The 15,095-nt window shown below is 50.7% G+C and overlaps 2 protein-coding genes across 6 annotated transcripts in view; both read right to left on the bottom strand.

Moving 5' to 3' along the window:
• Positions 1–1,956: 1,956 nt before the first annotated feature.
• Positions 1,957–7,055, bottom strand: LOC116515179 (zinc finger and BTB domain-containing protein 26-like). Its single transcript, XM_032227082.1, has 2 exons — positions 6,908–7,055; positions 1,957–4,400 (listed from the first exon to the last, which is right to left on the bottom strand). Exon 2 carries the CDS (start codon positions 4,388–4,390, stop codon positions 3,107–3,109), a length of 1,284 nt encoding a protein of 427 aa, XP_032082973.1. The 5' UTR covers positions 4,391–4,400; positions 6,908–7,055; the 3' UTR covers positions 1,957–3,106.
• Positions 7,056–12,742: 5,687 nt separating this feature from the next.
• Positions 12,743–15,095, bottom strand: part of LIPE (lipase E, hormone sensitive type) — a 32,513-nt gene continuing 30,160 nt past the window's right edge. For all 5 annotated transcript variants that reach the window (XM_032228426.1, XM_032228427.1, XM_032228429.1 and 2 more), the window contains 2 exons: positions 14,616–14,986; positions 12,743–13,562 (listed from right to left, as the gene is read on the bottom strand). In XM_032228426.1, coding sequence (XP_032084317.1) covers positions 13,026–13,562; positions 14,616–14,986 — 908 coding nt within the window. In that variant the 3' untranslated portion in view covers positions 12,743–13,025. The remainder of the gene's footprint in view (positions 13,563–14,615; positions 14,987–15,095) is intronic.

Here is a 15,095-nt window from a genome sequence, read left to right as displayed (position 1 = left end):
CCTTCATCTACCTCCAGATGTGTCTGTGGAGATTCTCAAGTCATCCAGGCCACTCTTGAAGTCCCAGAGGTGCTTTTTCTTTTGTTTTTCCTCGAAGACATTTTGCTTCTCATCCAAGAAGCCTCTTCAGTTCTGTGATACAATATATAGATCCTCATTGTGTAATGCAAATATACATCCTATAAATTTCTAAGTATAAATCCTTCCGTTTTCCCCACCGTTCAATCGGAACGGAGGAAGCTTCTTGGAGAAGCAAAACGCCTTCAAGGAAGAAAAGTCCGTGACCCGTCAAAACCGCGTTCCACAAAAGCGCGGTCGACGAAATCGTGTATGTGACGTCATCACAACGCGACGAAAAAGATCGAAAAATTGAAATAAAAATTAAATTACAGCAAGCCGATTCACATAAAGGTAAGGGTTAGGTTAAGGGTTAGGGTTAGGTTAAGGGTTAGGTTTAGAGCGTTAGCATTACGTTTAGCGTTAGGTTAAGGGTTAGCGTTAGGTTTTTCGTTAGGTTAAGGGTTAGGTTTAGGGTTAGGTTAAGGGTTAGGTTTGGGGGAGTTAGGGTAAGGTTTTCGCTTTATTTTTACATTTTTCGATCTTTTTTGTCGCGCTGTGATGACGTCACATACGCGCTTTCGTCGACCGGGATTTTGTCGTCCGCGGTTTTGTGGTGGAACCGAAAAGTCCAGTTGCCTCTTGAAAAAAAGCACCCTTGGGGCTATTACTAGAGCAGAAGTGGGGGGAACCATGGCCCCTGGATGACTTGTGGACTTCAACTCCCAGAATTCCCGAGCCAGCCTAGGAATTCTGGGAGTTGAAGTCCACAAGCCACAAAGGGCCCATAGGGAACAGAATCTATCACCCATCCTAGAGCAGAGATACTTCCCTCTATCACTTTCTTCTTCCATCCATCCCATTTAATTAATTTAATGCAGGGCAGGAATGCACTATTGTTCTTTCAATCTTTAAAGCTGTGTTTCTCAAACCTACGCTGGTTTACAAGAGGCGGACTTCAACTCCCAGGATTCCCCAAACCAGGGTGATTCTGGGAGTTGAAGTCCTCCAGGCTTAAAGCCGCCATGGCCGGAGACCTCTTTTAGAAGGCTTAGCACATATTTTTGTCACCTCCACACAAATCTACCTGCCGTTACGAAGAAGCCATCCTGATTTCAGGAGCGCGTGCCTGCAGGTCATTAGATTGCTGTTTAGAGAAATCCTTTGGAATCTCCTTGTCGCTTTCTGATTTATCATCTGATCTCTAATGAGCAGTTTCGTCATTGGCATTCAGAGGTGATGGAAGTGACAGCGCGAAGCTTTCTCCCGTTTCCCGGGCTACACAATCGACGATCTTTCCTTTGACGGATGGATTCCTGCCTCCACTCGGCTGCTCCTACGTAGGTTGAGCTTTCCCTGGCCGCCTGCTGGGAATCTGCGTTCCACATGTTTCCCCTGTGCATAAGCAGAGTTCTCTGGGAATCAGCAGCAGAATTGGACAGGAGGATCTTGCCTTTGTGTCGAGGGAACAAGAAACGGGGGGGGAGGGGGGGGAGAGAACAGGCACCGCTGGTTACATTTTTATCCATTTTCCTTCCAAAAGGTGATTCGGGTAGTCCTCGATTTATGACACCCCCCCCCCAATTGAGCCCCAGAATTAGTGACATAGGAATATAAGCATGTGAGTTTATTCCCCCAGATGCTGGTTGGTTTCCCAATTCAGCTGTTGACAATGAGCCGAGGTGGCGCAGTGGTTAGAGTGCAGTACTGCAGGCCACTTCAGCTGACTGTTATCTGCAGTTCGGCGGTTCAAATCTCACCGGCTCAAGGTTGACTCAGCCTTCCCTCCTTCCGAGGTGGGTGAAATGAGGACCCAGACTGTGGGGGCGATATGCTGACTCTGTAAACCACTTAGAGAGGGCTGAAAGCGCTATGAAGCGGTATATAAGTCTAACTGCTATTGCTATTGCTAAGGGATGGGGTGATCAGAGTCATAATGGGGCACAGAAGCCATTGGGAAGGGAGGGACAGTTTCAGAGCAAAGGTTCTCCTCAGAGGCTTAGACAGAAAGCCAGAGTCCTCGATTTATGTCCACAATTGAGCGCAATATTTATGTTAAGTGAAAATTTAAGTGAGTTTCCCCCCAATTTGTGTTGTGCTCACCTAGGCTCCCCCCAGCAGCCCGAAGCCGAGTGAAAAAAAATGGCCGTCATTTTCCCCCCAGTGCCGTTAGCTTTGAATGGCCACTAAATGGATCGTTGTAAATGAAGGACTATCTGTGTTTCAACGGGTTGGGATTATAAACAGGCACACGCATACTTCCTATCTTTCATTGAGTTCACACACACACAGACTCCCTACCTCTCAATGGGTTGGGAATAAACTGCCTATCATGCCTCCTCCCTCCCATAATTCCCTCTTCAAATAAATCAGCATCACACTGGCTGTTTTGAACGTTTTTGTTAACTCTGGCGACGAGTTGCATCCTTTTATTAAGAGAGACGAGCGTTCCCACGACCCCCGGGCCCCTCGTTTGCACTGCACGCCACACCCGCGGACGCAACCGACGTTAATTCGCAAACGGGCCCGCTCCTTCTCGAACGCCGCCTCTCTCTCTCTCGCACGTGTCTGTGTCCTTCGGTTCTCCCGAAGTTAAGACTGACGTGAGACCTTCAAGTGCTTGAGGTAGGAAAATCCAAGAGGAGGCTCTGTGGCCGCCCGCCCACCGCAAAGTTCTCCTTCACCAAAGTCCGCCGTTCGGAGCGGGAGGCGTAGAAGAGGAGCAGCGTGGCTCCGCGGGGGCTGCCCTTCCGAGATGGGGGGCGCGGAGGCACCCCAGAGTCCCTGGCGAGTTGCTTCCTCTCACCTCAAAAGGTGGAGCAGCTCGGGGAAAAGCAAACACGTCCGGACAGCGGCCAAGGCAGCCGCCAGCTGGCAGCATCCAGTAGCCGGGCGATTTCTACAGAGAACACACAGCTCCATCCATATTTCTGACATCTCACTACTCCAGGTCATTTGCCTTACTACTTGACAAACAATCGGGCCGGCAGCCGGAGCTCCCCGACAACTACTACTACACATCTCCTAGGAGGGTCGGTCTTGCCGTTTCTCATAGAGAGGACGCCGGGGCCGGAAGACCCCCCTTCGGCTCGCAGAAGAACCTGCCGTTCAGGCTGTAGCCGCCCTCCGCGTGTCCTCCCCGCACGTCGAAGTCGATGGTGACCTCCTCGATCTCCTCGTGGCTGTTCTGGACGGTGCTCTTCCCGTGCAGCTCCTTCAGGTGGCGCCGCAGGCCCGGCTTGTGCGTGAAGTGCATCTCGCAGTAGTTGCACTTGTGGGGCTTGATGCCGCTGTGGAGGTTGAGGTGGTCCTGCAGGGTGGCGTTCTGGGTGAAGCACTTGCGGCAGATGGGGCACTGGAAGGGCTTGAAGCCCGTGTGGACCCGGATGTGGCGGGTCAGGTTGCTCTTCTGCGAGAAGACTTTGCCGCAGCGGAGGCACAGGAAGAGCTTGTGCTCTTGCACGTGGCTGACCAGGTGGCCCAGCTGCTGGAACACCCGGCTGCAACGGGGGCAGCGGTACGGCCGCTCCAAGCCCGGGACCTTCCACGAGGCCACCCCGCTGCCCGTCCTCCACTCCCGGTAGTTCATAGCCGGGCGGTGGCGGTGCAAGGGGTAGTTTCTCCACTGAGAAGCGGGCGAGGGGGTCGCGGAGGGGAAGGGGAGCCCTTTGCTGCCCATCTCGTCGTCGTAGCAACCCTGCAGGTAGCTGCGGGTGATCTCCACGGCGGAGTTGATGAGGGAGAGGGAAATGGCGGGAGAGGCGGGGCCGTGGGAACTGCGGGGGGTGAACTCCACGGCTGCCATTTTGCTTTCTTCACAGTCTGCTTTGCCCGGGGTGGAAGAGGGCTGCTTCTCCCTTTCCTCCTCCTCTTCCTCCTCCTCCTCTCCGTCTTGCTGCTCACTGCTCTCCTCCTCCTGCTTCTCCTGCAGCAGGGCGTCTGCCTTCGGGACCAGGTAGTGGGAGACGGCCTGGGCGCACCGTTCCACCACGTGGCCCATCTGCAGGAAGGAGGCCGCCGTTAAGTAGTTGACCAGTTCCTTGATGGGCACGTCCAGGCACCCCGTGTAGCAGGACAGCAGAAGCTGGCGCCCGATCTCCGGGCTCTGGAAGAGGGAGACCGTCACCTCTTGGGAATCGTTGAGCAGGAACTGGTCACGCAGGAAAGGGGAGCAGGCCGCGAAGACCACGCGGTGGCCAGGAACCCGCAGCTCGTTCACCTGCACCGTCACGTCGCAGAAGCGTCGCTGCTCCCGCAGCTGGTCCATGCGGTGCAGAACGCCATCGCCGTATCCGGGAAACCGGAACTGCAGCCTCTCGGAGGCTGGGGCCATTATGATACGCCTAGAAGAGACAAGACGAAGGAAGATGTCAACCCTGAAGTGAACCTGGCTGAGGACATCTTGGAGGCTTCAGGGTTGTCACACAACAGAGGGAGGGGGGAATTAGTTAGGTAGAGTTTTGTAGGCAAAACAGTAAAGCTTTCCTGTGGGAACCAAGGACGTTCTCACAGGAGGCTGAACAGAGGAGGAGCAAAGTAACCAAGCAAGCGGCCAGCACCTGGATCGGACAGCATGACCAGTGATTTGGGGGAAAGGGGAAACTTTTACTTTTAATTAGGTAAAAGCCATAGGAAATCTCAGAGTCGGCTTTCATCAGTTGTGCCAATATGATGTATCGCCAATATGACATTCTGCTTGGATAACCCTCAATGGATCGGGGAAGCAGACGGGGCTCAGGATGCCGGGGAACGGCTTCCATTAAATCGGAGAGTTGAAGGAGAGTCGGCTTGATGTCAGCGTCCCAAGCAATGCACCCCTAGAAAGCAGAACTCCAAGGCAGGCAGATTCCTCAAAGGACAGTTTATTGGATACATCACATTGGCACAAACTGGTGAAAGCCAACTCTGAAAGTTCCTGCAGCTTTTACCTCATTAAAAACTGTGAATGACTGGCAGAAGTTCCAAGGGAGAGAGGTCCATTTGGAGGAGTCTTTATGTTTTGATCTCCAAGAGCAATAAGCTTTGATAAAACAGAGGGAGGGAAAAAAAGAGTAAAGCTAAAGGTTCCCCTCGCACATCTGTGCAAGTTGTTCTCGACTCTAGGGGCGGTGCTCATCTCCGTTTCAAAGCCAAAGAGCCAGCGCTGTCCAAAGACCTCTCCGTGGTCATGTGACTGGCATGAAGCAACGCCGAAGGCGCACGGAACGCTGTTCCTTTCCCACCAAAGGTGGTCCCTATTTTTCTACTTGCATTTTTTACGTGCTTTTGAACTGTTAGGTTGGCAGAAGCTGGGGCAAGTAACGGGAGCTCACTCTGCTACACGGCGCTAGGGATTCATACTGCTGACCTTTCTGATTGACAAGCTCAACGTATAATACAATACAATAGCAGAGTTGGAAGGGACCTTGGAGGTCTTCTAGTCCAACCCCCTGCCTAGGCAGGAAACCCTATCAGACAAATGGCTATCCAACATCTTCTTAAAGACTTCCAGTGTTAGGACATTCAGAACTTCTGGAGGCAAGCTGTTCCACTGATTAATTGTTCTAATTGTCAGGAAATTTCTCCTCAGTTCGAAGTTGCTTCTCTCCTTATTAGTTTCCACCCGTTGCTTCTTGTTCTACACTCAGGTGCCTTGGAGAATAGCTTGACTCCCTCTTCTTTGGGGCAGCCCCTGAGATGTTAGAAGGCTTCTATCACATCTCCCCTGGTCCTTCGTTTCATTAAACGAGACATACCCAGCTCCTGCAACCGTTCTTCCTATGTTTTAGGCTCCAGTCCCCTAATCCTCTTTAATCCTCTTTAATCAAGTGTTTTAGCCACTGAGCCACTGCATCCCTATACTAAGAGTAGGCTAAATTAAAAAAGCAATAATTTGATCCATAGACCCTGATCAATTGAGAGCCAGTTTAGCCTAGTGGTTAAGGCACCAGAACAGAACTGAGTGACGGTGAATTAATCATGAAAGCCGGCTGGGTGATTTTGGTCCCCAAGAGACGTTGAGTTCTAGTCCTGCTTTAGTTGTGGGGGAAAAAAATGGATGACCTTGGGGAAGGCATTCTCTCTCAGCCTGGCCTACCTCACAGGGCTGTTGCATGGAGGTAAAATAGGGAGGAAAAAAGTTGTTGTTTCGCTGCCTTCGGTTGTTTAGTAAAAAAGAATCAAGGTGGGGTATAAAATAAATAAAATAAACGTGATCGATTTAAACTTTTGTGTATGGACAACTTCCCTGTAACAATTCCATTAAGGCAAGGGTTTAAAGTTAATTTATTTTGCAAGTTCAGATTTACTAAACAGACAAACGGGGTCCTTGTTTACAATGAATCCTTATTTTGAATTCATCCCACAACTGAATCCAATAGGAAAAAATAAGGAATTTCAAAATGATATTATTTGTGAAGAGTTTGCCTAGATGAATAGGGAAGGTTTGGATTATTTTACATCCGGCCTTTTCTTTTTTCTCAAAACCCCGCTTTGTTCAATTAAAAACCTCGCCTTAGCTGACAATTATTTTGATTTCGTCCCCCCCACGTGCCCTCTTACTACTATTCCCGAAAGCGTCCTACGCAGTCGGACCAACCAGCGGCCGTCTCCTTGCGTTGAGATCCCCGCTCCTGTACGCAACCTGCGGGACAGCCGTTCGCCCGTTGCGCTATCGGCGCGGGGAGTTCCTTTTGCCATTCCGAAGCTGTTCTTAGAGCGCCCCCTGGAGGCGCCTTTGGGCGTCCCGGTACGCTCTTTGCGTACCTGCCCGTTCCTGAAACGCCTATTCAGAGACGGCACTTACGCTCGTCGCCTAAGGGGTGGTGGCTCTTTATACCGGGACGTACGTCGCGCTTGTGGAGCCACTCACCTCACCGCCGCCTCGGGCACCTAACTGCCTCTTCCCAGGGGCCGCTTTCGGGTTTGAAGCCCTCCAAGACGGCCGCTTCGCATCGGCTCCCTTAGGCCTGGTCGCAGCACCTCGGCTGCGCCGCCATCTTGGAATCCGCCTCTCAAAGGGTCCGGGACTTTTTCCTCCCAGGCGGGCAAGGGCAGGGATTGCTCCGCGCCGCCACCCGCCTCCGGGGCGCAGCACAAGGGGGACCTCCGAGAGCGGGTGGGGGAGTGAAGGGTCATGCTAAGCGCTGGTATCACTCCGCGGGAAAGAGTCCCAAGGCTCAGTCCTTCTGACGCCCCATTGGAAGCATAGCTTCCCCCCACCCCACCTTCCAGTCGTTCCTGTCTCTCTAGGGCCACCTCCCCTCCCCAAGTTGGTGCCTCCAGAGGGTTGGAACTACAACTCCCACCTCCCAGGTTATCAGGGTGATAAGGGAGTTACAGTATATAATGTATCTACTCAGTCCTTCTGATGCCCCATTGAAAGCTGAGCCCTTCCCTCCAGTCATTCCTGCCTATTTGTCCCCCAAGTTGGTGCCTCCAGAGCAGGGGGGTTCTCCAACCATGGCAACTTGAAGGCTTGTGGACTTCAACTCACACAATTCCTCAGCCAGCTGGCAGTTGAAGTCCCCGAGTCTTAAGGTTGCCCTGTTCCAGAGGGTTGGACTACAACTCCCATCTCCCCAGCTGGCAGGTGGGAGAGGAGCTCTAGTCCAACACATCTACTCAGTCCTTCTATCGCAGTGTTTCTCAACCTTGGCAACTTGAAGATGTCTGGACTTCAAGTCCCAGAATTCCCCAGCCAGCATTCGCTGGCTGGGGAATTCTGGGAGTTGAAGTCCAGACATCTTCAAGTTGCCAAGGTTGAGAAACACTGTTCTATCGCACCACTGGAAGCTGAGCTCTCCCCTCCAGTTGTTCCTATCCATTCGCAATGTCCCCCAAGTTGGTGCCTCCAGGGGGGTTGAACTACAACTCCCATTTCCCCAGCTGGCAGGATGGGAGCTGCAGTCCAATGTAACTACAGGGCACCATTTTGGAGGTAATCCGAAGTCCACAATGCATCCCCAGTCCTCCCAATCTGTTGTTATGATTTCCCTGGATTGCACTAAATTAACTTTTTTCCCCTTACCCGGCCTAGTTCTTCAGGATAGTAATAGCAATAGCAGTTAGACTTATATACCGCTTCATAGGGCTTTCAGCCCTCTCTAAGCGGTTTACAGAGTCAGCATATCGCCCCCACAGTCTGGGTCCTCATTTCACCCACCTCGGAAGGATGGAAGGCTGAGTCAACCTTGAGCCGGTGAGATTTGAACCGCCGAACTGCAGATAACAGTCAGCTGGAAGTGGCTGCATTACAGCACTCTAACCACTGCGCCACCTCGGCTTTATGAGTAATACTCATAGGGTTCGTTTGACAACAGAATAACAGAGTTGGAAGGGACCTTGGAGGTCTTCTAGTCCAACCCCCTGCTCGGGCGGGAGACCCTATATACCATTTTAGAGAAATGGCAGTCCAGGCTCTTCTTGAAAGCCTCCAGTGATGAAGCTCCCACAACCTCTGAAGGAAACTTCTGTTCCATGGGTTGATTGCTCCGTCAGAAATTTTTCTCTTTTATTTCTAGATTGAATCTCTCCTTGGTCAGTTTCCATCCATCATTCCTTGTCTGGCTTTCGGGGGCCTTGGAAAATAGCTCGACACCCACCCGCACCATCCTCTCTGTGGCAGACCCTCAAATATTGAAAGGCAGCTATCATGTCTCCCCTGATCCCTAATATTTCAGACAAAATATTTCTCCAATCTGTTTTTAAAACCTCCAGTGATGGGAGCTCCCACAACCTCTGGAGGCAACCGATTCATTATTCTGTCAGGAAATGTTTCCTTAGTTCCAAGTTGCTTCTCTCCTTGATTAGTTTCCATCGGTTGCTTCTTCTGATTTTCTGACCCACCCCCGGATCAAGACGCTGGATCTGTTCCCCTATTTTCTCCCTCCACGACAGGTCGGTGAAGCAAGTTGAATTGGGAAATAAAAAACCAGCCTGAGATTACGAGATAGCTGGACCCCTTCCTCCTTTGTACATCCTTCCTCATTTTGCACAAAACCACAATTCTCGTGCCGTTTCCTGCCCTTGTAGGAGCAGGAAAAATACTTGGGCCGGCCCTGTCCTCAGACAAGATTATAAAAAGCTGGTAGATCAGATGTTCAAGAAAGAATCACTCCCCATATCCCGCAGATGTTCTTGCGGGTCATAAAATTCAAGATAGAGACCACACACCCCCACAGAAGATAGCCTCCCTATCTTGACTCTTTAAACTTTAAACTTTAATAGAATTTGTATGCCGCCCACTCCCTAGGGACTCTGGGCGGCTCACAACAAGTAAAAAGCATTTAAAATATTTAAAAATACACAATTAAAAATCAATACAACATCCATTCCATCAAGTGGGGCTGGAAATTAATCAACAGCCCCAGGCCTGCCGGAACAGCCAGGTTTTGGTCGCTTTACGGAAGGCCGGGAGAGTGGTGAGGGTCCGGATCTCAGCAGGTAGTTCGTTCCACAAGGCCGGTGCAGCTACAGAGAAGGCCCTCCCTCGGGGAGCCGCCAGCCGGCATTGTCCGCTCGACGGCACCCGGAGGAGGCCCAACCTGTGTGATTTTATTGGTCGTTGGGACTCCTTCCTCCCTGCCTCCTCACCCGAGATATCCTGAATTAAAAATGTTTGCGGGCGAAAAAAACCTTATAAATCCCAAACCAGCCACTAATAAGATTGTGACTGTATTTCTGTGGTTCTAAGAAGCCTTTGAATGCAAACCATACAGAGTGCGTCAAAAAGCAGGAAGAAAGGGGTACGTGGTTGAAAATGGGAGTAAAGGCATTTTTTCTCTTTTTAACCAAACTCAGCCTTTACATGCTGATTCACCGAAGATTATCTTAATCTTGGGTTTGGATTAACGGTCAGTCTGAGAATTAAATTCAGGGTTTACACCCCAACTGGCAAGACACAAAACCTTGGGAATTCTCCCAAGCGCCGATCTTTTTGAAATGTCCCAAAGATGCTTTCTCAAAAAGACAACTGGACTTTGTTTTTCCTTGAAGAGGTTTCACTTCTCATCTAAGAAGCTTCTTCAGTTCTGACTGAATGGTGGAAGATGGGTTTATATTCCTCTCAGTCATCCTGTTGTTATCACTCCCTCTGAGAGATGTTGAGGCTACTTGGGGGTTTATCTGTGCTCGCAGGGTCACCTGAGTATTGCAAACGGGTGTGGAACCTTCTTGGAAGTGGTGAAAGGACTGCGTTGTAAACAGGAGATGGGTGGTGTCACCACCACCACCACCCGGTTCAATTTTGACAGATGGACTCTTTGACCCTTTTCAAACCAGAGGTTCTCTGTGTCCAGAATGTGGACTTTAATGTCTTCAAAACAGTAGCCTTTCTCTTTCAAACGCAGATCGAGTGCTGAATCTTATCCTCATGGGTTTCTTCTCCTTATATTGTGCCATGCGTTCGCCAGCAGCCACTGGCAGACTCAGAGAGTGAGGAGGTTGGGGAGGAAGATGGGCCAGTCCTGGAGTCTGGGGAAGGCTCTGATGAGGGCTCTGCATCGGAGGCAGAAAGGAGGCCAGGGCCGTATGCCAGTTATCAACTGCCTTTGGAGTCGGAGATCAGTAGGGCAGAAGAGCATCTGGAGCCTGTTCCCAGTGTGCGCATGGACAGAGCTGCCAGGAGAAGGGAACAGTTAAGGAACAAGGGCCGACTTGGGAGGAAAGCCACCGGTGGATGGTGAATGGCCCCTCCCAAAGGGAATAAAAGAGAGCCGAAAGGGGAGTGGACTTTGCAGGAGACAATTAGTTCGCTTAATTGTTCGTGACTCTCCGAGACTCCTTGCTAAGTATTTTCTAGTACAGCTTTGCATTTGGAAGATATCGGCCTGGCAGCTCTCCAAGACTGATAAGATCTGTAAATTCACCCTTGAAAGACTGTTTGCCGGGACTTTGCTGGATGTGAATGAGAGGAATTCACATTAGCCAAAAAAGGGGTGGTTTTTTGGGGGGCAAGGAGTCTGCACCGTGATTTGGTGAAGCCGAGGTCAGAACACCATGTAACAACTCAACCACTCTCAGAAAGTGTGCTAACGTGCAGATGACCGCAAGGAACATAAGTCCATTCCCCACCAGTCAGAACTGAAGAAGCTTCTTGGAAGAGAAGCAAAACGTTTTCAAGGAAAAACGAAGTCCAGTTGCCTTTTGAAGAAACGCCTTTGGGACAACCATGATCTGGATGACTGAGAATCTCCATAAGTATACCATGTTACACCATTCTAAACGTGGTGTATTTCAACAAGAGTCTATGGAATATATACTGTATGTATCGTATTTTTTAGAGTATAAGACGCACCAAGGTTTTGAAGAGGCAAATAAAAAAATTTTTTTGCACTCTGCAAACCTCCCCAAAATGCCCCGTTTTTCATTAAAAAAAAAAAAAGGCACGGATAGCCTTTAGGAAGCTTATAGAGTGCTCCTAGGGGCTGGGGGGTAAATTGAGCAAAAACCGGGCCATTTTTTGCTCATTTCTGCCCTTCCCAGCCCCCAGGAGTTCTCTAAAAGCTTCCTAGAGGCTCTGCACGGCCACTTTGATGAACGGGCAGGGCTTCGGGAGGCAAAAAATGCCGTGTTCAGTGTATAAGACGCACCCAGATTTTCAGCCTCTTTTTTGAGGGAAAAAGGTGCGTCTTATACTCCGAAAAATACGGTATATTTCATAGCGTTGACCACTCATCTTGCTTGCAAAACTCTTCGTTTTGACCAGCCTTGATCCAGGAAAAGTGATGCATTTATTGGAAAATAACAATTCTAGTTCTACGAATTAGAAATAAATACCGATTTCCTTGGGCAAAAAAACAAAAACAAAAACATCATAAATTATAAATTATACAACTCGTAAATTGAGGTCAAGAGTGCTGCCAACAGCTATAAATTCAGGCCAGTTGCAGAGTTCTCAAAATGCATGGAGAGGCTGATCAGAACTTCTCATTCAATTCATAAGTACCATTTTTTGGGGGTGGGGCGGGGTCTGTCGGAACTTTGGTTGTAAGTTTTTATAGCTGCGATTTTTTTAAAAAAACCTTACCTGGAATTTACTTCCACATGACACTCCCCTGCCCCCCCCCCCCGGCCCGTCTCACCCCCCCCTCCAGTACAGAGGATACGTCACTCAAAATCAAGCCAGCTTTTATTTACAAAAATAGTTGTCCTGCTTAGCCCCAGAAGCAAGCTGAAAACCGAGGTTCCCATGTTCCCGAGAGCTTCCCTCCCACTTCGGTTTATAATAACAGCAGCGCTCCCCCCCCACCCCTCAAGGCAACCTGGTGAAGTGGATAGAAAAGAGAATTGTGAGAACGGGGAGGGGAAAAAAAATTCAGTGCAATGCAAAGTATTCCGCTCGAAACATGGCTGGAATCCGAAGGGGAGGTCGACGAGGCAAGGCAAGTGAGATTTTGTGCAAATGAGCGGAAAGACTCAAAAAGTGTTTGGAGAGTTGAACTCAGCTGGCCTGGATGGACCATCATCCCCTCCCTCTGTTGTGCTTCTGGTGGCTAGGAATGGAGTGGTAGGATTTGATAGAAAGTCACGCAACACACCCACCGCACCCCTAAAAATCTTTACCTAAATACCGAGATCAAAAAAGTGTGTGTGTGTGTGTGTGCGGGGGGGAAGGTATGGGAGTGCGCCAAGGTGGAGTTGCAGAGAAGGAGTGAGAATATTGTGCAACAACAAAGAGAAATCGGCTGTAAGAGTTTTACGTTGCTTTTTTTTTTTTTTTTTGCCTTTTTAAAAAAAATCCTAACGGGTATAAAAGCATCCTTCCGGGAGATGAACGGGGAGACGTCGGGACAAATGGCAGCCTCACGTCGGGCGAGCTGTGGAGTCAGGCAGCAAGATCGATTCCCCCGCGAGAGAGGTTTTCGGAGGAATTCCATCCAAAGTGCGAAAGGGAAAAAAAAAACAAAAACAGAGCACCACTGCAAAATCACACGCCATGTCGAGACACAAGGTCTGGCGGGGTGGGTGGGTGGGATTAGGACGGGGGCTCAGGCCCCCACCCCTCTGCCCGAGGTGCCACTTGAAGGGCCAGAATCCTGGCCGGGAATGATAGCGGCTGTCGGAGGGCTGCTGGTGTTCTTGGCTTTGTTCGGCTGGTCCAAGGAACGGTCCCCAGTTTGGGGTTCCGGAGTTTTGCTGGTGGGTTGAGCCTCCTCGTTGGGCCCAGCGGTCCAGCTCTCGGCCGTTGGAATGTGCGACGGTTTGTGCTGAGGGAGGACTCCGTTCTCCTGGATGGAAGCGGGGTCCGTGTTCACAGCCACGGCTGGAGAAGTTCGCTCCAGTTTGCGATGTTTCGGAAGAGCGGCCGGGGGCGGTGGAGGAGCAGCGTCGGAAGGGACCAGAATGCTCCGGATGATCTCGGTGCAGACGGCCGAGGCCTGGCGGGTCTCGCGGCACAACTGGGACAGGCTGAGAAAGCCGTGAGGCAAATCTTGCACCACTCGCAGGGTGACCGGACGGCCAAGGGCCCGCAATCTCTGGGCAAACATCACGGAGTCGTCCAACATGGGATCCAGAGCACACGCCTAAGGGGGAGAGATGGTTGGAGCCTGTAAATCCTAGGAATCGGGAAATCCATGCGCTCCTAACCCTCACATACCCCACAGGGCCAGTTTGGTCTAACGGTTAAGGCACCAGGCTTGAAACCGGGTGATGGTGAGTTCTAGTCACAAAAGCCAGCTCAGAGACTCTGGACCAATCAGCAGGAGACTGAGAGTTCTAGTCCCGCCTTAAGCATAAAAGCCAGCTGGATAACTTTGGGCCAATCAGCAGGAGACTGAGAGTTCTAGTCCCGCCTTAGGCATAAAAGCCAGCTGGATAACTTTGCGCCAATCAGCAGGAGACCGAGAGTTCTAGTCCCGCCTTAGGCATAAACGCCAGTTGGGTAACTTTGGGCCAATCAGCAGGAGACTGAGAGTTCTAGTCCCGCCTTAGGTATAAACGCTGGTTGGGTAACTTTGGGCCAATCAGCAGGAGATAGAGTTCTACTCCCACTTTAGGAATTAAAGCTGTCTGCAGGGACTTTGGGGCAATCACCAGGTGAATGTGAGTTCTAGTTCCACCTTAAGCATGAAAGCCCGCTTGGGGGGGGGACGACTTTGGGCCAATCAGCAGGAGACTGAGCATTCTAGTCCCGCCTCAACCATGAAAGCTGGCTGGGTAACTTTCGGCCAATCAGCAGGAGACTGGGAGTTCTAGTCCCACTGTAGGCATAAAAGTGAGCTGGGTGACCTTGGGCCATTCATTCTCTTTCAGCCCACCCTACCTCACAGGGTTGTTGCTGGGGAGGCAAAATAGGAGGAGGAAGGTAGATTAGATTATGTTCACGGTCTTGAGTTCTTATAAAAATAACAAAGGTGAGATATATAAATAAGGGAACAAATGAAATAAAAATAAAATAAAGAACAGGGTGTGATTAACCATTTCTAGGGCATTTCATCCGGGTTAGGGTTAGGGGTAAAGTTAAGGGTTACGGGTCACAATAGGCTTTGTGCGAGCCTGCTCCCCCAACTCACACATCTACTCAGCCCCGCTTCCCCCCCACCTTCCCCTCCCTGCAGCCACACAGGCCTGCTCACCACGATATGAACCGGAGGGAGTCCCTTCAACATTTCATCCGGGGCCAACAGCGGCGACATGAAGGGGTTCTTGACGATTGGCGACAGCTCCAGAGGCAGGCTGGCGGCGGCCTGACCGGTGCGTAGCGGCTGGAAGCCGTCGGGAAACATCAGACCCTGGGGATCGCTGGAGGGGAAGGCCTCTTTGTCCTGGTCGGAGAAGAAGAAGGTGGGCTGATCTTCGGGGTCTGGAGTGGTAGCGCATGAGTCTCGCTGGACATCGGAGGACCCCAAGAAATTTTGACACGTCTGGCTCTTCTTCCGGGACTCTTTGTGGCTGGCAAACGGCTTAGACTTCAGGCTCGTCTCGGAGGCACTTTTCCTCAAGGCTTCTGCACAGAACAACAGAACAACAGAACAACAGAGTGGTTGGAAAGGGACCTTGGAGTATCCCAGGGTCAAGTGATTTGCAACCTTCCCGGCTGTTTCGGACGAGCAAAG

The sequence above is a fragment of the Thamnophis elegans genome, chromosome 12 (genome assembly GCF_009769535.1).
Source record: "Thamnophis elegans isolate rThaEle1 chromosome 12, rThaEle1.pri, whole genome shotgun sequence".
NCBI lineage: Eukaryota > Metazoa > Chordata > Lepidosauria > Squamata > Colubridae > Thamnophis > Thamnophis elegans.
Note: the sequence above shows the minus strand (reverse complement) of the source record. Positions and strands in the feature narration are given on the sequence as shown.